Source organism: Rhinolophus sinicus, chromosome 4 (genome assembly GCF_057876585.1).
Source record: "Rhinolophus sinicus isolate RSI-liver-muscle chromosome 4, RSI-T2T, whole genome shotgun sequence".
In the NCBI taxonomy this organism is placed as follows: Eukaryota; Metazoa; Chordata; class Mammalia; order Chiroptera; family Rhinolophidae; genus Rhinolophus; species Rhinolophus sinicus.
Genome location: NC_142504.1, coordinates 37,835,586 through 37,857,143, shown reverse-complemented (window position 1 = coordinate 37,857,143; position 21,558 = coordinate 37,835,586). Strand labels below are relative to the sequence as shown.

Genomic DNA, 21,558 nt, shown 5'->3' with positions numbered 1-21,558 from the left:
TAAGGGGGAAACCGGGCAGGCAGGCATTTAATTCAGTTATTTTAGACTTTCTTCATCCAACAACCTAGATTAGTCTTGTTAAATTTTACACTTTGGTAGAAGAATACTTACTCTAAATTCATGACCTGGACTAGAGAATATGTACATTTAAGACTAACTTGAAACTTCCTCATTGCAGACCCCATACTCCAGCATCATCGAGAAGAATTAAATATCATTGGATCATCTTTGGGCAGTCCTGTTTCAGAAGACTCAAAGGATGTTGAGGATTTGGTAAACTGTCATTAGGTAATTCTTACAGGTAGTTCAGGCAAAGAAGCCACACTATCAATTACAACATCTCCAAAGAAATAGGAGCAACTCCCAAGAGGCTTAACTTACCATTCTGCTCTGGCTTTTAAATAGCTACAGTGCTTAAGCCACATACAGTGTTGCTGCTATGACTTTTTACCTCCTTTAAATGTATCATGAGGTCTAGTCTTATGAACATGTGTGGCTGAGTGGAGTTGGGGGAGCTTAACTACAGCGATCCCTGTGATTGGTGCCATTTGTCAGCAGGGAATTTCATTCACGTCAGCCAGTGAGAAAAGTTTAAAATCACCAAAGCTTAACTACTGTTTTAAAAGCAGTAATGTTCATCTCTAAAGGTCAGTCAGGAGTCTATCCGGTCTCAAGTGGGCCTGTTCATGTTTCAGAGCAGTCACATCAGCGTGCTCTAGAGCTTACCAGTGACCACACCACCTTCAAAGAGATTACCGTTAGTTTCAGACCTGACCAGCCCACGAGGAGACAGTCCTAGGTGACTGTGGCAGTTACCTTTGGTTTACCCATTGCTGGCAGTGGGAGCTCATTTAAGCTGGATAGAAAGCATTAACAGTTAAGAACGTTCACTACAGGTATTTTTATTATTTGTAAAGGGAATATGGATGAGAGTAGTAACAAAACTCATCAGAAGTTAAGTAGAATTTTCACTCCCTCAGAACCCACTTTCATCAGTTTACAAAATTAGCACTTTGAAGTAAAATTAAATGGGAAGGAAGTAAAGTTCCCTATTCTATACCGTAACTGTTTCTTACATGTTTTGCTATATAAATTATCCAGAAAATAGCTAAGGACGGTATCAGAGTTTGCCATTCACTTAGTGCATTAGCTGGTGAGGGTGCGATATAACTGCTCCCTCTCGGGCAATTTAAAACAATAAAATTTGCTTCTGTAATGAAAGGAAACAAATCGAGTCATTCCTATGCTAAGGTTAAACCAAAACTAGCCTCTTAGGGCTTTAATGCATATAACCCCTACAGAAAAGTCACAAAAAAGAAAAAACCTTGTATAAATTATTTTATTTATTATTGTAATTAGACCTTCACAATCAAAGTTGTCTTTTCACCGTCTGTGTTTTGTTAACGTGATATTAAATTGTAGTTATAAGCAAAAGTTGGTTGCCTAGGGAACAACTGTATATTCAGTTTAACAGAAATAAAAGAATATTTGTCTTAAAATGTAAGATTATTTGTTACATAGCCTTTCGCCATGCAATTACATTATAAAAATTTTTAATTTCAAAAGTGAAAATTGCTGTCTGAGGGCTGGAATGTTTAAGTGCAACATCAGCTCCTTAAAGAAAAAGCAAAGTGATCTATGATATATATCCCCTGCAAGAGGGAATTTAGATTTACAAGTAACATGAAAATCATGTGTCAGACTTGTGCAGGAGATTCTTCAGCAGACCTTACCCAGCCTTATTCACAGTCCTTATAGCTTTGAAGAGACCTGGTAAGTATTTTCTTTGGCAGTCTCACTTTCCCACATCATGGAAGTACAGGTTCGCACATATACATAACATGATGATAGAAAATAAAATATAGTAAATTAGATTTCTAAATTTCGGTTCTAAGTCTCCTTGTCGATACCAGTAGATCTAAAAGAAGAAGAATTAAATATAAGTGTAAGTAATAGCCGTGGGGTCAAGTATTTAAAATGAAACTAATTCTTTCTCCCCTAAATGAGACAGTCTTCATTAATCTATCTGTATTCCTGAGGCTAATGCAGGCAGAATTTAATTCTTATTCTTTACAATTCAAGTAGTACCAACTGAGTTTCCACCTCCAAGATTATACTTAACTCCTGTTTTCTCAGTTAACTTTGTGGTAAGTTCAGAACCACAATCTACCAATCATTTGGCAAGCCATCCAAGAATATGTACCTTCTGCACATATTTTAAATATATTTGAGTAAAAGAAACAATTTTTTGAGGCCCTGGAAGGGAAGCCAACTTTTACATTTATATAGCATTCAGACTGCCAATACAAAATTGGGCTTCAACACACGTGTGTGTATATGGTTTAAACTAGCTCACTATTAGTCACTCCTGGCTTCAGGCTGGGAACAGGAGGAGAGCATCTCTGGTAGCTTTGTTCCAAAGGCTCCCAGAGTGGGATGTAGTCTTCCCTCAGGTCATAGGACTACAGCAGAAATCAGCAAATTAGAGGCTTGGAGATAATCCCACCATTTAATTTTAATTCAGATAAGCACATTATTGTTATGATTTAAGCCCGATGTGAGTCGAGACAATTGCTTTTAAGGGTTTACGGTTTTGATTCTGCTTTTCCTTAAAGGAAATAAAACAGCTAACTACCGACTGACAACTGGGCAAATAACTAACTGAAACCCACCACCATCTTTGTTTCTTTACCTAAAAGAAAGGCTTTTTTGTAATAAAAGCGAACATTCTTGTGACAAGAACACAACTGCAGCTTAAGAGCAGTAATGGCACTTCCCAAACCCTGTTGGGGCCTGTATGTAGTCGTTGAAGGAAAATGAGTTAAGTAAATTACATCAACTCTTTGACCACCTAAGTGTTTTAACTATTATTTTCCTTCTGTTTTTAGCTTTCAAGGGAACAGTTTCCCTTAGGGTTAACTGGGATTTAAGAGAAAAGAAAGAAACTCAGATTAAAAAAAGAAAACCCTGCAATTAGTATTAAGAATTCCGGCATCTTTGGGAGGTGGGGTGGAGTTGTAATTAGACATAACCTTTCATATAGACCAAGGGCTAGGAATCTGTCCTGGGCACTGCAACCTTCAAACCTCAAAGATACGTTAAATTCTAAACAGTACTCACAAGTATGCAGGCAGTAATACTACTCAAAGAGATGCAGACAGCAAAAAATATATTCAACGGTTTTGGAGGTAGTTGAGGGAAAACAAAAGCACTGATCAGCGTTACCTGTATGAAGAGAAATTACATCAGGCCTCACAAGCAATTCCAAGACTTGGTTAGACTGGAGTCTAGGCAGTGTAATATTACAAAATGCCTCACATTGTAAAAGGACACCTGCCACCAGATTTGCCTTCTGGAATGTTAATGCATTTAATAAAATATTTGTAAACATGCTTGTGTTATTTCTTGTAGTACCCCCTCTTTGTAACCTTTTCCTCATTTATAAAAGGCAACAAGACATAGAGCAGTGAAAACTAAACTCAAAATAAACTCTTCATTAACAAAGATTAGAAAGCATTTCAGCTTCATTCCCAGGATTAATCATTGTATTGGGAAAAATTCTAACCTTTTTGTTAATATGAATACTCCAACAAAAAAATAAAACCAAAACTGTTTTTTGCTTAACATGAAAAACACTGAAAGGTTTCTAATGCCCTGTAGAGTTCTGTTTCTACCATAGATACAGCAATATATCCATTCCTTCTATTAAGTTGTGGAAACAAAGTTCATTGAAATATTCTTACATTTAATGAAAATGTGCCAATGTCATTGTCAGTATGTGGGAAATAGAGCTTTGTTTTTACTTTATTGTGATAGCACCACGCCGTAGAACAGGATGAAAAATTACTATATGCTGACCAAATCTTTTTAAACCAAAGAATAATGTGCTTTAAAAACAAAATAAACTCAATATTAGCAGGAAAAATGGGAGTTAAGATTATGTACAGAAGGGAGTTATTGGTAGCCACTGACATATACATATTTATTTACTAGGCAAACAAAAAACTAAGTTAATTTGACTTATACTGTCTCACATATTGAATCAGAGTGGTGAGGGTGAAAATCAGTTCAGCTACTCCAGTTACCACTTGCAGTTTTAAGTGGTAATAAAATTGAAAGCATTAACTATGACTGGAATACTTCACATGCTCCTGGACTGGCCCCATTTAAGTACTTTTTGGAGAGTTCGCTGAATCACAACACTCAAGTTTTCAAAACTTTGGCTAAGAGCCTGGGTGACACACAAAATAATGATACTTACTAGAATCAATAAGGATGTTAAGCTGCCAACAACTAAATTGATGATTCGATCCTGAAAGAAAAAAAGAGTTTTTGAGCCATGATGGATCCACGGCACTTTCAGAAAAGTACAACGCGAGGCATTGGGTGATTAGAAGAAACAAAGATCCTGGCCCTCTCTTAGACGTACAATTGCCAGAAAGGCCAAGTGGGAAAAGGTACTCTAGGGAGACAGGGACAACCAACGAAAAGATTTCTACAGGAGGGACATTTTTACACGTCTTTCGAAGACTGAGGATAGAACGGACAAGGCAGGCTTACAAACAATCCATGTGCTGCTGGGAATAGTATGAGAAGCAAAGGGACAGGAGCATTCGCATGGCCAGCCCAGCCTTGGTTACAAGCATCAGGAACCAGACTAGATGATGTCAAGTGCCATAATGAGTTTGGACCTATTTCTCACAGCTCAGGCATCCTTGTCTAATGCAATTGCAAAGTAGATGCTATTGCTTGAGGGATTGTAGAATGCCAAGGCTGGAGGCGAATCAGACCATCTGACCACTAGTTTTCCAACGTATTTAATAGCAAAAGTCTAAAATATATACACAAAAGTAGAATCATTTGATTGGGGAGCCTGGGGTCCTTATCCGCTGAGCTTTCTTAGCATTCCCATCCCCACCCCAACCAACTTGGCATGAAAAACTTCTGCTCTAACCCAATCCTCATTTTATGGGTTAAGGTAAACTTAAGCCCAATGTTTGGTTAAATTATTTGCCTAAAGTCACACAGCAAGTGAGAAGTGATTCTGAAATGATTCCTAAATCATTGTCACTGCTTAGATTTAGTTTCAGTTCCAGGGTCTAAAATGTTACACTTTATATATATATATTACTAATATTATTAGTAATATAAACAACATATATATAATACTAGATTGATAGAAGTCATTTACAGAGCGTACAGAATAAGGTCATAAGGGTTTAAGACCTGACAAGGAAACACTACGGACAATGAGAATACCGAGTATTCTTATTTCTGAGAAGTCAAAGCTGAGTAATGAATCAGTAGTCCTACAGATGGTTTTGGTCACGTGTGAACAGAGAACGGCAGGATATGGTATGGGAACAGCCAATAAACAAAAGCTCCGAGATGGGAAGGGTACAGGAACAAGCACAGAGCAGCCACTGAACACTCATTTCCAAACTCTGCATTTAAAGATAAGAATCCAAAGTTAAGAGGGAGGCAAAACTGGGAGGGAAGAGGAAGGAAAGGCTAGTATTGCATCGGGTGTTTTATGGAGGACAAAGGCAGCAATTCCAGCCACACCCTTACTAAACTAAACTAGAAAGGCTTACACCAAATCTTACCAGCGCCTCAGCTAGAGAAGCCTACAGAGCACACAGGATTCTGAAATTAAGGACCAGTTTTTGGAAAGAGAACCAGGGGCAAATCTATTATTCCCCCACAAGACAAAATAAGTGTGTGTTTAACGTCCATGTGTATTCTCATCTGTACAATCTATTAGTGGCAGCCACACTGTGTTTGCCTTGTGACAGAGGGTCAACTAAGCTCTTCTGGTCTATTCCGAAAAGTCAAGAACATCTGCTCCCATCTCTAGGAGCTCCAGGGATTTGCAAAAGCTTACAAAGGTCTGCATACCTCACCACAGCTCTCTTACCAATGGAAAGAAGCCAGTGACGAGGTTCTGCCGAGAGGTAGCCAAGAGGAATCACTACTATGAATAGCACAGCAAGTTGCCAACCAGGATCAAAGCGCAGGGGAGGGCGGAGAGGTAAAAATAATGGTAAAGGGACAGTAACTATGCCAGGAGTTTTTGTAACTCTTTTCTAAAATATCCTGGGATGAAATGGTATAACCTTTACAAACGGCAAAACAGGCTCAGGGAAATCGAGAACTTGGCAAGTTCTCAATACCAGGAAGTGATGGAGACAGGACTCAATGCCAACAGAACAGAATCCATGTATACTCCGAGCTGGAAGAGCAACTGCTGGTCTAGACAGGTACCAAGTGGCAGGTGACCCCTCAAAAAGCCTGTCAGCAAAGTACTACAGTGAAGTGTTTCTCTTCAGGAATGAAGATGTCCTCATAAGTGAGCTTTTTCAGATTGTTGAACTTACCCATGCAAGCCCAACTGGTTTTAATCATTCATGGAAATATATCTAAACTTTAATGAATACTTTCCTGCTTGCCTTCTAGACAGTTCACCAAATGGAATTGCAAGACACCTTCATGGATATCAGTTACTCTATTGTTATCGCACAGTCTCTGGGACTCCCAAGATGGGATGAAGTATTGAGGATATGGCAGAAGGTTTCTCACAGGGTTTTCCTTCTCCAAGCCGAGGCCTTGGCTTCAGGCCTTCCACTGTCAAAGTAACCATGAGTCCCGGCCAAAAAAACAGCAGAGGTAACTGGAAGACCTCCTCCTAAACGCCTGCTACGCAAAGTGTGGTCTGTGGCTCAGCGTACTGGTCTCTCCTAAGAGTGAGAAAAACAGAGTATTGGGCCTTTCCCCAGCACCTACTGAATCAGAATCTGCCTTTTAACAAGATCTTCAGGTGATGTGTGTGCACATTTAAATTTCAGAAGCATTGGTCTAAAGTTTAGAGTCTAAACAAAACTATTTTGAATATTGAGAAGTTCAGACCATAGGGTACAGTCCCTTCCCTGGGCCCAGAGACTGTTTTTCAGGGCTTCAGCCGCTGCCCAGCTCCAATCCCCAACGATAAAAAGGATAATAGAGAATAATTATAGAGCCAGTAAGTTAGCATTCCAGAGGAGTTTTAGAATATACTCCAAATCAGAACTAGAGTCCATGAAGAAAAATTTATGGAATGTACGCAAACTCAGGTTACTCTCACTTCCATAGCAAGTCTCTATTAACTCAGTTATTTCAATTTCTTAGAGCTCTGTCTCCTCCCATTTTATTATTACCTATTTCCATCTACCAAAACTATGCTCCCCACCCAGAGCTTTAAACCTTATGTTGCTGCTTATTTTCACTCCCCGAGAAAGCTTAACAGGGCCAGAGTCAGCCTTGATCCTTACCTGCAGAGAGGACAGAGAATCAGGATGTCCTTCCCAAAGGTAAACACTCAGCACCAGGTTGAGAGATAGTCTTAACTCATATACATGCACATATGAGCACATGAACATATAAAGAAACATACACATACGTACATAGTATAGCTTTGAGAGGGATTCTGACATATTACCTCATAAGTCATTTATGGATTCATGTAAACATTATCTCAATTATATTTCAATGAAACTGGAAAAAAAATTATCCACTATATTCCAGGTGCAAATATAATGAATAAAACCATCCCTACCCTCCAGAAGTTTACATTATCCAGAGCACAAGAGGGCGCTAAGGAGAAAGGAAGTTCAAGTACGGTGGGCCGTCAGGGAGAGAAAAGCAGAGAAAGTCAAACTTGAAAGACGACTAGCAGATGAACAAGAAGGAAAAGAAACGGTGGTGCATGAAGAGGAACTTCACAAGAACCCCAGGGAAAACAAAGGCGGGGCTGTTAGAAAAAGAAATCAGGCACATGGCGATAGCTGATAGGTGAGCAAGATTCCTGAGAGCTGAGAGGAAAGGGGCCTGAGCTCAAAGGAGTCACGTCTTCATCCTCCTTTGAAATGGGAAAAGAGAAAAAGATGGCAATACATTGTAAAGGATTTATACCCCTGATGGGTGAAGGTGACCCTGTGACACAAGTAAGGAATACCTTATTTCCATTTACCAACAGGTAACTATTAGTCTCCATGAGACTGATTTGCCTGAGGTCATACAGCCAGGTAATGGTTAAGGTCTCCTACCTAATGCTCTTTGCAAAATGCAGGCCTAACGAGCAGTTCAAAGGTCTAAGAATCCTTACACCAATATATATGAACCCTGAAACTGGAGTTAAAGACGTTGCAACGCTCTCATCTGCATTCAGCCACTGGCTAGGTACGTGACTTGAAAAGGATCCCTTAACCCATTTGGGGCTAGCAAATCAAATGCTATCTGGTCCCTTCCTGTTTTACCAATTTATGGCTCTAGAGCGTCAGCACCAGAGCCAGAGTAGAAGACCAACTCCCCAGCAATCAAAAAGCAGAGGAGCCTTCAAGGCTCTTAGACCCAGGAGAAGGGGCAAACTTCTGGGTCTAAGAAGAGTGTGCTGCATGGATCTATGCAAATACAGGGACCCAGAAAATGCAGCTACTTCACACACAGTCTTTTCTTATATTGACCCATAGAAAAGCTGAAGGCATTACGTTCCCCAGAGTGAGGTGGGAGGTGGGATGGCTGACGTGCCACACTCCCCATCGGACTGATGATATTAGGAGGTGAGGCATTTGGGAGGTGCCAGGTCACAAACGGGATTAACGCCCTTATAAAGGAGGTTCCAGAGAACTCCCCAGCCTCTGCCACCATGTGAGGACGCGATGAGGCGTCTACAACCCAGCAGACAGCCCTCACCCAGTCACTCTGGTCTGACTTCCACCGTCCAGAGCAGTGAGAAAGAAATGTCTGTTGTTTACAAACACCCAGTCTGTGGCCTTTTGTTAGCGCAGCCCAAGTGGAATAAGACATCCTCTATTTTTGAAACATATGTCCCTGGCCAGTCTTCTGCCACCTTCTTCCTGTCCTCTTCTGTTATCTCAAGTATTCAGCACCTGCTTTGCCAAATCCCTCTTTCTCCAAGCCCCTCCTCTGCTGCCCTGAATCTGGTCTTCACTCATATCCACTGACTAGGAGGTCCCCTCAATCTGTTACCCCAAAACTCTGACGTGAGGGCTCCCTACCAATCTCTGACCACAGAGTCAGCAGATTCAGCAACGCACAGACTTCCTGTGAGTATGTTCATCCCCTCGTGACGCTCAGAAAACCTAGTCCCGAGTCACCTTCAGCCCCCCAGCCTCTTCCATGCTCTGGTGTCAAGCCTTGCTGTGACACCTTTCAACTGTCCCAACTTACCCGCCAGTTTACTCATGTGTCCCCTCCTCTCCACCGTAAGGTCCCGGAGGCTAAGGTCCAAGTCTGCCTTGTTCCCTGTGGGACTCTGGGCCACTGCACACGGCTGTATGGCTGAAAACGAGCCCAATGCTGCCCCCTGCCAGCTGTGCAACCCGCACGGGCCTGCATCCACCCAGAGGCAGGAGCACTTTTGTCTAATTCAGATAAAACCAAGCCATACGGCTGTGAGCGCTGCCACTACCCAGAGTGGACATAACCTTCTGATCGTACAAAGGTGCCACCGTATTGGTGGATAGTGGCACTGGTCATTTCCCTCTGCCAACCACCGTGCCAGCATATATTAGATACTCAAATACTAACTGAAAGAACACACGGAGTTTACTACAAATCTGTGTTTTGAGTTTACAACAAATTTGTGTTTTGGGCCCTCCCTATATTTCCATGGCCTTTTATTTCGGGGTGACAATCCCTGTCTCTTTCCAGAAAGTGGTTAGAAGCTCTACCTCAACTCAGGCTCCTAATCCCATTCTTGAAGCGTATAAACCAGCAGAAAGCCTTACAATAAAAGATACCACAAAAAAGAGGAAAGCTCCTCCCCCTTTCATTCCTTCTGGCCTAAAGAGGACCAGAAGGTGACCAGCTTCTCTGCCAATCCTGCACCCCTTCCCTGGCTTCATTAATTATCTCCAGCCTCATTTCTATGTTGAATCTCTCCCTCATGGAGTCCATCTCTGGCCCCAAAATTTCAACTCCCTCCAACACAGAAGAGCCTTCCAGCCATCCTGCTTCCAACTTTGATGTCAAGCCTTCATTCTCCCCTCCTGACATGGTAAGTGTTACGAAGTTAGGAAGAAAATAAAACAGGGTAAATGAGGATTCAGTGACCAGGGTGGCGATGGGGGGCCTTAGTTTTATTCAAAGAAATTCTGTCTGAGGATGTGACATGTGAGCAGGGGCCTTTATAAGAAAAATGAATGAGACATTGCAAGGATCTGGGAGAAGGGTATTTATTGCAAACAAGTCAGTGCAGTAAGTAAGTGCAAAGGCCCTGAGGCAGAAGTAAGCTTTAGAACTAAAAGGAAAAACCAGCAGCCAGGATGACTGAAGATTAATAGGAATGGAAAGAAGAACAAGGATTTGTTTAACGCCTTTCTGTCTCCCCTGCAGTATATACATGCTCCATGGGAAAAGATATACCATCCAGCACATAGCACATTTCCTGGGATGTAATATAAACATGGTTAATAACTGAATAAAAGAATACATACGTGTACACGCAACAACCTACAGCCTCCAGAAGGAAATCATACTGCTTAGCACAGCATTCAAGGCTTTTAACCAAGCACTGCCTTTCCTGTCCGTGCCTCCCAAGTTCTAGTCCAGCCACACAGGAACACACATTCCCTTGCCACTTCCTATACGTTCCCGCACCCACCCGTGACACAAGCTGGACCTCCTGCTTGGGATTCCCAGTCACCTTCTCCTGTCCAAAATCTTACTTTTGCTTCCAGGTCTAAGACTCAAAAGCCCTCTGATCTGATGTCCCCGGTAGAATTATTCTCTTACTCCATGCTCCCTGGCACTTCGCTCATCCTTTAATTAAAGGGTTCATCCCATTTTAAATTCAGTACTCATCCTCCCTAGCCCACGCTTTCTTCAGGTCACTGAAGACAGTGATTATCTTCTCTTGTGAGGGAGAGAGAAGAAAGGCAGTCTATTCAGCATGTAGTACATGTCCAAAGGGCACCATTTCCTACCACAGTTAATGTGGAAGGAGTGATTCAGACTCTTGAGCCACATCCTACAATTCTGCGTCCAAAGTGCTGTGTTTCTCAATCACACTTAAGGGTTCCAATACCGTAAATAAAAGGCCAATTCTCAGAAATGGTTTTCCTTTCCTTCTTCCAAATCATGGTGGATAACTTCTTGTCAGGAAAGCTCTGGAAATGGCCTGGTCAACCGCCTAAGGGGCAGCCCTCGAGGAATAAACATACTGAGAGGATGTGAAATGCGGGAGAAAGTTTGGGCCGAGCTGAAGCAAGAAACCACAGGCCTTACCAGGTGGTTTAACTTGGTTCCTCCAGAACTAATGGCTCTGACGAAGCAGGAGCTTCCCATCAAGCCGTCACCAGGGACAACCCTAGGGAGAGCATCCACTGGGTGGAGAGCGAGGGGACACCTTTTCTCTGGTCACAGGTACTACTGTTCTGAGACTTGCAAAGGAACACCAGACTGAATGGTGCCAGGAGGACGCATGAGAAAGGATTTATGAGAGCGTGGGCACACCCACACTTTACAACTCTCACACTCTGAATTCTCTCAGATGCACCCTGATCATCTCCAGGGCTACGTATAGACCTGAACACCAACTTTCCCCTCATTTCTCGCCAAAGAAAAGGACAGACATTTTTAAACGTTTCCCTTATTTCAGATTCACATTCTGCAGTATCTTTCCGTTGTGAGTATTTTGGGGTACCCATCCTGCCAGCTTCTCTTTCTCAGATACGTGCACTTGAAATATATTCTTTCCACTGAAGCACCACTTATGGAAATCAGATCACAGTAAAAATAGGAAACCTACTCCACATGTGTTAAGGGGCAAATGACCCCTACAGGTGGTGCCCACAGGAAGCGCCCAATTTTTATGTGCTGACCTTCAGAACGGGAGGCATACTGCAAAGACTGTGAGGTTAGGAGACTGACAGACCTGACTTAGATTTATTCTCCTGCCATTTGCCTGCCTGTGGCCTTGCATAAGTCATTTCACTTTCAAGCCTGAATTTCCATATCTGTACAGTGGTAGAGCATGCAGGCTTGCTGTAAGCATTAGATGATACACGGAAAGCACCAAGAAACAGTAACTGATATTTAATAGAAGATTGGTAATGGTTGCTAATATGGTATTAGTATTTTTTCTACCACATCTAATGGGCGTCTAACCAATGAGAGCTTAGGCTCCTCAGAGATGAGTGTGAGCTGAGTTGGTCCCATGCCCTGACCCCAATTTCCAGGGCAGCCCCCATTTCAAATGCATTCCATCATTCCCACAGAGACACTCAGGTCTGACAACGCACATGTGCCTATGGCAATTCAGAAAACATGGTCACTATACCTATACGTGGCCTATGGGCTGATTCGAAGAAAAAAATGACTCAATTCATTAGAGCCAGGCTATTATTACAGACCTGCAAAAACCACATCTACAGAGAGGAGAACTCAGGAGACCATCCGCTCGTGAGAGGCCAGGCCTCTGTTTCGGTGTTTTTATACAATAGTGCATTATATTTATTGCTGGCCTTTTTACTGACGCTCAGCAAGGAGGGGAGAACCTGAAGCACTACTGCCCATTTTGGCATCAGCATTCCAGGTTTCTGAACACCAGCCCCCACCTTCTCCTGCTGCTTCAGGATGTCCCAAGACTGCAGGTTACTTCTTGGTGACACTGAATTCACACTTCACTTTAAACTTAATACACATAGACTTGAGAACTGAGCAAGGGATTGTGCCTACTGCTAGGAAGTCTAGAGAAATGAGGCCACTGGTTCCTCCGTTCAAGAAGCTTATACTCTGGTCAAGAGGCAAGATCTTTATAACTCCCTCACAGCACAAGGAGGAAGTGCTGGGACATCTCTGACCGCCAGGCTCATGGGAGGAAAGCGTGGATGGGTTATAAGGAAGGTTCTAAGGCAGGGAGGTAGACTGAGCAGAATTCAGATATTTGGAGAAGAGAGGGTGATACAGAAAGGAGAACAGCATTTGCCAAGAGCAAGGAGGCAGCTAAAGGAAAGGGGTCCGTGGGGAGGTGCCAGCCTGGACTGAGCTCCCCCAGAGCCTGGTTAAGACCAGGGGGTGTCAGCCCTCCCTACACACCAGCATCCTCTAAGGAGCTTTCTAACAATACAAATGCCAGTCCTGTGGTCTTGGCATGGGGAGAGGACACTTATCAGAAAAGGAATGAAAAAAGTCATGGTGTCTATCAGCCTGAACTGTTTCTCCAGCATAAGAAACGGCAACCAAAGTGTTTTGGAAGAGAGGCCAGGGGACAACTGATCCAGTCCCTGGGGTGACTAGCCCTCCTTTGAGGGAGACAGGAGTTGGGCTCCGAGGATCACCCAGAAGCTCTGTCAAAGGAAAGAAGCCAGAAGCCTGCACTCCTGGGAGGACAGCCTGTGGGGCTCTGGGAAGGGGAGAGGCGGCAGGCAGGCAACAATCTGAACCACAGCTTTGTTCTCAATAAAGCAGTAACCCGCACACCCCCAAAAAGACCAGCAGCAGCACTCTAATCTTACACTCTTATTTGGAGAAGGCAAATGCCCCAAGTTTGAATTGCTTGACTCGGACTACAGGTCAGAAAAGACCTTGTTTTTTAACCATTTTTGTTTAGTTGTGCCTTTCTCTTTTTTTACAGGAAGAGGAGAGGAGGTACAGGAAAAATACTTCAGAACATGGAGCTTTTGCCTTGGAACCAAATACCTGAGCTTCAGGGCCCACGACCTTGCCCCTACACAGAGGTCCCCCCCATATTATCTGAGTTCAACATATGTGACTTCTCCCAAAGTCATTCACTGGTCTTATATCACATCCCAGTAGGAATAGAGGGACAAGAATTGTCATTACCCGTCTTAAGAGGACGAATCACTTATTTGGTGATCAGCAAAAACCAACATGCTGGTCTGGAAATTGGTTTACACGACCTTGCACCAAGTGTGATATTCTTCCTTTTCCTGTCTGCATCAGCAACACACGCGATACTGGTCTGCTTTCTCCCCTCAGAGACATCCTGTCCCTCCCCTCCAAGGTTCATCAGTCTAGACCGGCTGAAACTGTTTTCAGATGATCCGGCAAATCAAGAAACCAAGATTACCTCACAAGCCCCAAGGATAACTTAATGCCCGTCCATTACATAGAAAGATGGCACCAACTGTGTTGTCCTAAAGCAAACTTTTAAAGGTAGCCATCGGCAAGAGAGGGTGGACTAGCTCTAGGTTTTAGTTCACCCAGTGGGGAGGAGGGGGCAGGAGAGGAACAGGGGAAGGTGTTCCCTAGAGTAACATTTCCCAAAGGGTGCTCTGTAGAAACTTGTCTCACTAACGCTCCTGGTGGGGGCAGGGGGAGGTAAGAACTGAGTAGGGCATTGTGCCACGGCTAAAAGGCTACACCACCAAACAGTACAGGAAGCACTACTTTCCCACCCTCTCCAACTAAAGTACCAGTGAAAATTAGCGTCTTAAAGTTCTGAGAAGTCCCACAGTAAAGAAATACATTTCACAAACATGACTATGACCACCGTAACTAATGATTCACTTGCTTACAAACACGCCATCCAATACATTACTAGTAGCTGCATGTGGATCCTGAGCACCAGCAATGTAGCTACTCCAGACTGAGATGGGTTGTAGGTGAAAAACACACACTGGATTTCAAAAGCTTAGTATGGAAAAGAAAATGTAAAAATATCTCCATTTTTTATATTAGTTATATAATGAAATGACAGTATTTTGATTTATGCATTGGATGATAGTATTTTGAATAGAGTTAATGCCATCTGTTTATACCTTTTTAATATGGCTACTAGGACATTTACAATCATGTATGTGGCTCACATTATATTTCTTTTGGATAGTGTGCTCCTTTAGAAAGTGCTAAGCTATAGCACAGGCTTAGAAGCCTCAGATATACTGTATTATCGTAGCATTTGTGTCACATTTCTTTTTCATCTGAAAGATATGTACTATACTGCCACATTTGTTTTTCACCTGAAAGAGAGGTACTCTCTTAACCATCCTAGAACTTAGGATGGATAAAAACAGATGAAAAAAGCAACCAGACATTCTGACCAGAAGGCATAAGATAGCCCACTGTGAGCAACACGTGATTCCAAAGGTATCAAAGAATGAAGGACATATTTCTTAGAAAAAATGATCATCTTTCCTTTTTTGTCTATTATGACTTAGGTATTTGTGTAAAGACAGAGAACTGTTTTGCTTTGCATTTCACTCTATGACTCTATCTGTACAGTTATTCCTCAATATGCTAAAAATTGAATAAATTTGGAGTTCAGTAACTGAAATCATTATGTGTGAGTACAGTTGAAGACAGAGGTACCCTCGGGGATTGCCTGCTGGGTTACATATTTATTGTTCTATAGTAGATTCCACTATCTTGCACTCACGCCATGACTTTGGGTGAACCACTGCACCTATTTCCTGTGAAAGGGCAATAGGTAAGTGAGTATCTACAGTGCTTTTAGCAGTACATGGCACAGGCTGCATAATTTACTATCCTATCAACTCATGAAAGGAGTTGGTGAAACCTTACCATAGAACTAGCTGTGTGACTGAACAAGCAGCCTGCTTTACAGTTCAGCTTCCACAGTTGTAAAAGAGGAATGACAATGCCCATCTTGTAAAAGAATTCGACGATCAAACATGGGAAAGCTGAAAGCCTAGCATGTTGCCTGGCACTTAGCAAACACAACTTCCCTCCAGACTCTGCTCTGTGGGTTTCGGTCATCTTTTCCTTAAAGTTAGGCACTAGACCTGAAGCTCTAGTTCTTTCTAAATTTAAAATTGAGAGGCTACATATGGTTGGTTGTTGTAAGGCAAATGTAAGAGCTCAGAAGATCTGTCAGATGATGACAGGAAGGGTGTTTTTCCCTTGTTTGATTTTCTCCTCAGAAGTGATAGTTCACTAATATTAAGTTTCCACTATAAAGTGACTATTGTGTCATTTCCTGGCATCTGAAAGAGAACAAACTGGGAACACCTACATGCAGGCACCAGTGAAGGGTTTCTGAGAGTCCCCCAGAATCCACCCTGCTCTGGCAGTGACTGTCCTCCGTGGGAATAGTAAGAGGAGAAACTGGTCACTTTTATTTGGGAAGCTTGGGGAAGTATAGTATAATATAAAATATAATATAATATAATACCAGGTCTTATATTAATTTTTGCTCCAAAAGACGCATTAGAGCTGATTGTCCAGCTAGGTCTTATTTTCGGGGAAACACGGCATTGAGGCCCCATCCCTGTGACTTGCCCACTTCAGGTCCTCAAATAAAATCATTTAAAGATGGCTACCTCTTTCTTCATGTCTGGCACCTCAATTTATAAGAAACATGATGTTTTCTCCGTTCTCAGACCAGAGGTCTTTCTCCTTTTCCATTCTGTACAATTTCTGTGTCCAATCATTGTCAGCTCCACAGAGGGAGCTCAAGGGAACTCAGAGTAGCTGAATCTACTGTTATTAATATAATGCCTAAAGATGCCTCGGTAGTGCCAGCGCTATATACTCTTGTACTAAATATGTATGCAATAAACAGAGACACATTTGGAATAGCAAAGTTTTTGGATGGGTTTCAAATGGATCATAGGCAATAGGAAACTTACAGTCATTGACTATTTAGGCCCAGGTAAGTCAGAAAACATCAATATTTGTAAGTGTCTATATAAATCAACAAGTCCATTACCAAGTCATCTACCTCAGTGCTCAGAGGCTATTGGGTTAAATGAGGTCAGAAGTCTGCATCACCCAGAACACCAATCTGTGAACCAAGGCATGTGGGGGAGTATTGAACCTCTTAGCTCTCAAAACAGCTGGACAGCCAGATGCCGTGGATGTGACCCCTTCAAGTAGCAAGCTGCCGCTACTCTCTAGACCTCAGATCCTCTTCTAGTCAACCCTCAGTTTATGAACATTCATATCTGAAAGCCCAAGGCTACCAGAGACTAACTGGGGAAACCAATCTCTAAGGTCTTCCCCAAGCTTCCAAATAAAAGTGACCGGTTTCTCCTCTTACCCCAACATGCCTCCTCTATGTCCCATAATAGCAGAGATCCAACCGCATCACATTTGTTTATGTATTTCCTCCACCTAGCTGAGTTCCTTGGACCTCTGGGGCCTATCACATAATGTTCAATAATGTTAGCAGAAATAGAAACATCTACTGGACTAGAGCCATGCTTCTCAAACCAGGTGCACTGTGGACTGAGATAATAATGCACAGCCACAAGATAAACAAGGTGCATCTTCATAAAGATCAAGCTTAAAACATTTTCTTATTAAGACACTCTACAGGAAAGCAAAATAGAGAGTTTAAAACATACTAATAATAATTAGTAGCCTTTGCAGCAGGCTGGCAGCTTCCGGATTCAGGGCTCTGCCCCAGACTCCTATGTGTACAAGTTGTCTATCCTTTCTGCTACAGGTCCCTGCCAAAGCTGAGAAACCCAAGAAGCTCTGAACTCGTGTGCCCTACTTTCTGAGAGGCTGAAAGCAATTTGTCAGCGGTCAAAGATTACCAATGGTACTTTCCAGGTAAACAAAAACAGGCTAATCTTGGCCAAACAACCCAGAAGAATAATGCTGAGGACCGGAAAAGGACTTCTCTTCAATAACTGGCCCAGGACATCACATGATTAAGCTTGTAAGAAGACTTACTTTTTAAAAGCTTAAAGTAATGATGCACTATAACTTGTTTGGCTCCAGAGACCCTTTGATCACTTCCTGGAATGGATGCCAACAAAGAAAGTCATTTAACTCCTCTCCTCTTTTTCTTTGCTTGACTGCCTCGGCAAGAAACCCTTAACGGCTGTATATATCAGAAGCTCCTAGGCCTGGCTCTTTTTTACCAAAGCTCAGGTGCACATCTGAAGCCTTTTGAAAGCTAGCACTCCATCTGGAGGTGCGTAAGTGCAAACACCCTACCCACATCCCCCGCCTCAGAGGCTTCCGCACTCCACTGAAGGGCCCCCAACAGCCCAGAACTTTCTGAACTTTTCCCCACTCCCAGCCTTCAAGGATCTTGGCCAACCCTGTCCCAAAGGAGCCGAGTAGCAGGGCAAATATCTTCAGAGGAAAGTGGGGTTGAAGAACCCGCTCTTTCCTCCGACAAGAGCTTCAGGGACCACAGAAGGACCCAGTCAGGGTTCTGGCAGCGAGGGCAGGCAGGCAGGCAGGCAGGCAGGCAGACACTTAAACACACACACCTAGGCTTGGAGTCCCGGTCCGCTCTCACCTTGGCCGACGTCTCTCCGAACAAAGGTCTGTTGTCCAGAACACTGGTGCCGTAGATCCTGGTGGAGAAGTCCTCCATTTTGGGGTGTCTTCACTCTCCCCAAGTCACTCAAAACCGAGCCAGCATTCCCTCTCTAAGTCTCAGGTCCTCGGCTCCCCAAGGCGCCAGGTCACCGGACACACATAGCCGAACCCCTGGAGCGTCCGGGAAGTCCCGGCAGCGGCGGTGGGTGGGCGTTCAGACCCGGGGGATCAGGCAGCTCCGCCCAAGCCCCGCTCTCCTCTTCATCTTGAGCAGCTGCTGCAGGAAGTGAAAGAAAACAACACCTTGTAGCTGCCTCTTCGCGGGACCCTCCCCTCCCCCCCACCCCGCCCGAGCAGCTCCCACTTCCCCAAATCTCAGCGCTCTGCCCGCCCGGCTCGCGATCGCACGGTCCGCCGGGCACTGCAGCGCGCAGAGCAAATCGGCTTCCCCTCGCCCCGGGCCACACGTGACTCCCACCCCTCTCCGCACCCCCGGCCTTCTCAATGTTCTACTGTGAGCGCGCAGACCTTCATGCTCACGAGGGAAAAGTTTTCTTGGAAGAATTCATTCAAAGCCCCGCTCCAAGCCCTCTGCACCTCTTCACCCCCCTCCAGTTCCCCAGCGACGAGAAAAGTTAGTTGCCGAAGGAGAGCCGAGCACTCCGCGGAGCCCTCCCGCCGCGCTGCGGGTTCAGGCCCAGCAACTTGGATCCCCCTCATGTGTTGCATCTCCTGGCGCTCGCTGCGGCAGCGGTGGCCACACTAGCGGCCTGGTGAGAACAAGCAGAGGAGAGAATCCCGCCTCGGCCCTTCAGTTTGGTCACCCTCCCGCGAAGCCCAGCGCCCGCCCCGCGCCCGCAGGCCAAACCTCGGCGTCCCCAGCCGCCTGCACGCTGGGGAGTCCTGGCTGAGCAGGGGACCTCAGGTCCCGGGTCCACACCTGCGCAGGGATTAGGTGCCGCGGCCCAGGGGTAAGGGCGAGACGCCTGGGGAAGAAAGACACCTTTCCGGCTGGGGGCGAGCTGGCGCGCGAAAAGGGCGCTGCGCTGCGGGTCTCCTCTCGTATCCTCCGGCCCGGACCCGCGGCCACTGTCGCAAACCGACTCGGCCCGCCCAGGTCACGTCACGGCCGAGGCCGCCAATCCTATGTACCGAAGAGACGCATTGGCTGCGGAGCTTTATTTCTAGAGGCGCCAGTTTATTACCCCGTGGAATGCCCAATCTCCCTGGCTGCACGTTTCTCAGCATCTTAGTAATTAGCATCTGTGCGATCCACGTGGGCAAAGAGCATTTCTGAAGACAGCTTTGCATTTGTCTGAAAGCATCTTAAACACGACCAGCCTGTTTTAAACACCCCAGTCTCGGCACAACAGGACGGAACGGGGTCATTGATAAATTTGGTTTCGGGTTGGTAGTATGTTTATCTTGTTTTGATCTGTGATAAGGATCCTATGTCATTTACAGAAACAGTGGGGAGATAATGTGTGCGAGGTATTTCTTCGACTTGTCCACTCATCCTGCTAGTGATGGTGCTGATTAAGCATGTTTGCAGCCACGGAGAACGCTTGGTATGTTGAGCTCTTCTGCGGGTTTTAGAGCATACAGAAGTGGAAGTGAATAGGTCTCAGAAGCAACGTAATGTCACTCTGCATTTGGGGACATTTATAAGTATATGAAACAAACGCATCCACGATAGCTTCAGTAGCTTTCCTGCCCACCACAGCTGCTAGACTGAAGTAGAGCTCTGACAATGTTTGTGTGCAGCGAGTGCCTGTGTTAGCACATGTAGCCACGTAACACTTAGCGTCCAAGCAGGGATTCAGGTGGTCTCTCAACAGTTTATGACAAGGTATTAGGACAAGGGATGGATTAAGAACACCATAGCTACAGATTTATAATTTGCAACACTGGGTAGAATTGGATGTGGTGCATATCTGATCTACTAGTTACATATTTTATAAGTGATCTTCTGTTTGTTTAGGACTTTTTGTTGTAACAGGAATGCTACACAATCATGCACCGGGTTCTATTAATATTACAATGTTGATTGGCCCAACAAATAACTTGATTCACTCACATTCATTCAACAAATACTTTTGAGAACCTGCTGTGTCCCAGGCAACCACCAGGCAGGGTAATATACTGATCAAGAAACAGGCAACGTAATAGTGTCCAGGCTGGAGTGGAAGATAGAGGCACGTGGTTACAGTCTAGAGAAAGGAACAAATATAACCTCTAAGAGCACAAGCTTTGAAGTTGATCATATCTATCCTCAAACTTTGATGCTACAAGCTGTATGATCTTGGGTGAGATATCTAACCTCTTTTTAGTTCCTTCTTATATAAAAAGTGATGATTAATAACAATAAATGGAACTAGAATATCTAAGTTCAACCAGTTTTAGATAGATAGATGATAGATAGATAGATAGATAGATAGATAGATAGATAGATAGATAGATAGATAGATAAATACAGAATATATGACACCTGGCAAGTAAGTATCCAAATGGTGGTTGTCGTAAATATGATGAGTGAGACTTATGGTCTACATGGGAGGGCACCCACTAGCTTCAGGTGGCAGGGGAAGCTTCCTCCAGGAGCCTTCTAAAGAGACCCCAAAAGACGAGTGTGATTTAGCCATGGTAAGGAGGAAAGTCAAGAAATCCGGACAGAGAGACCTGATATTTTTGTAGGGTGTATTTGAGGAGAAAGATTGAGTCAGGGGTAATGAGCCTCTCACTCTGGAGCTGCTTAGTCTCTTGTCTCATATTAATTCCGTGTCTCTGCTCCATTATTTTTCCTAAGAACCATTTCTTCATGATTACTACTTCCCAAAACTTCAACTTATGGCTTTAGCTTTAGTTTTTGGTGCTAAACTCAGAGAAAATGGATCTTGTAGCACCACTGACCACCACTGCTTTGGAGATTCCACCTTAATTTTTCAGTTCAAATTGTCATGAAAAATTTTGATTGGGTGAGTCCAGATTATGGATTGGTTTCTACTTGCCATCAGGTCCTCCATCCCCAACCAGCCAATAGGTGGGACCAGATAGAATATATATGAGGCCTGACAATTAAGTTTGCGAACTTGTTGCAATGATGTTGCTAACCTTTTTTTGACATCAGAGGTTATTCATTATGAGTTTGTACCAATTGGACAAACAGTTAACCAAGGTTACTATTTGGAAGTGTCGAAAAGGCTGCGTGAAAAAGTTAGACAACCTGAACTTTCACCAAGAATTCATGGTTCTTGCATCACGACAATGCACCAGCTCACATGACACTGTCTGTGAGAG

General features: G+C 43.8%; 2 protein-coding genes across 18 annotated transcripts in view; one reads left to right on the top strand and one right to left on the bottom strand.

Moving 5' to 3' along the window:
* DMTF1 (cyclin D binding myb like transcription factor 1) overlaps positions 1 to 1,499 on the top strand; it is a 45,229-nt gene extending 43,730 nt beyond the window's left edge. For all 9 annotated transcript variants that reach the window (XR_012498868.2, XM_074340672.2, XM_019749751.3 and 6 more), the window contains one exon: positions 179 to 1,499. Coding sequence is in view for 8 of the 9 variants with exons in the window: in XM_074340672.2 (XP_074196773.1) it covers positions 179 to 288 (110 nt within the window). In the remaining variant the exon portion in view is untranslated. The remainder of the gene's footprint in view (positions 1 to 178) is intronic.
* TMEM243 (transmembrane protein 243) lies at positions 1,326 to 19,412 on the bottom strand. 9 transcript variants are annotated; one of them, XM_074340678.2, is made up of 6 exons: positions 19,265 to 19,412; positions 18,239 to 18,538; positions 4,262 to 4,312; positions 3,121 to 3,225; positions 2,357 to 2,462; positions 1,326 to 1,918 (listed from the first exon to the last, which is right to left on the bottom strand). In XM_074340678.2, the coding sequence occupies exons 2-6, from the start codon at positions 18,314 to 18,316 to the stop codon at positions 1,878 to 1,880; spliced, it is 381 nt and encodes a 126-aa protein (XP_074196779.1). In that variant the 5' UTR covers positions 18,317 to 18,538; positions 19,265 to 19,412; the 3' UTR covers positions 1,326 to 1,877. The 9 variants fall into 9 exon arrangements, with proteins under 9 accessions (XP_074196779.1, XP_074196780.1, XP_074196776.1 ...); XM_074340679.2 differs by having other exon boundaries at positions 18,239 to 18,535; positions 19,265 to 19,381; XM_074340675.2 differs by having other exon boundaries at positions 19,130 to 19,380.
* Between the last annotated feature and the right edge of the window lie 2,146 nt (positions 19,413 to 21,558).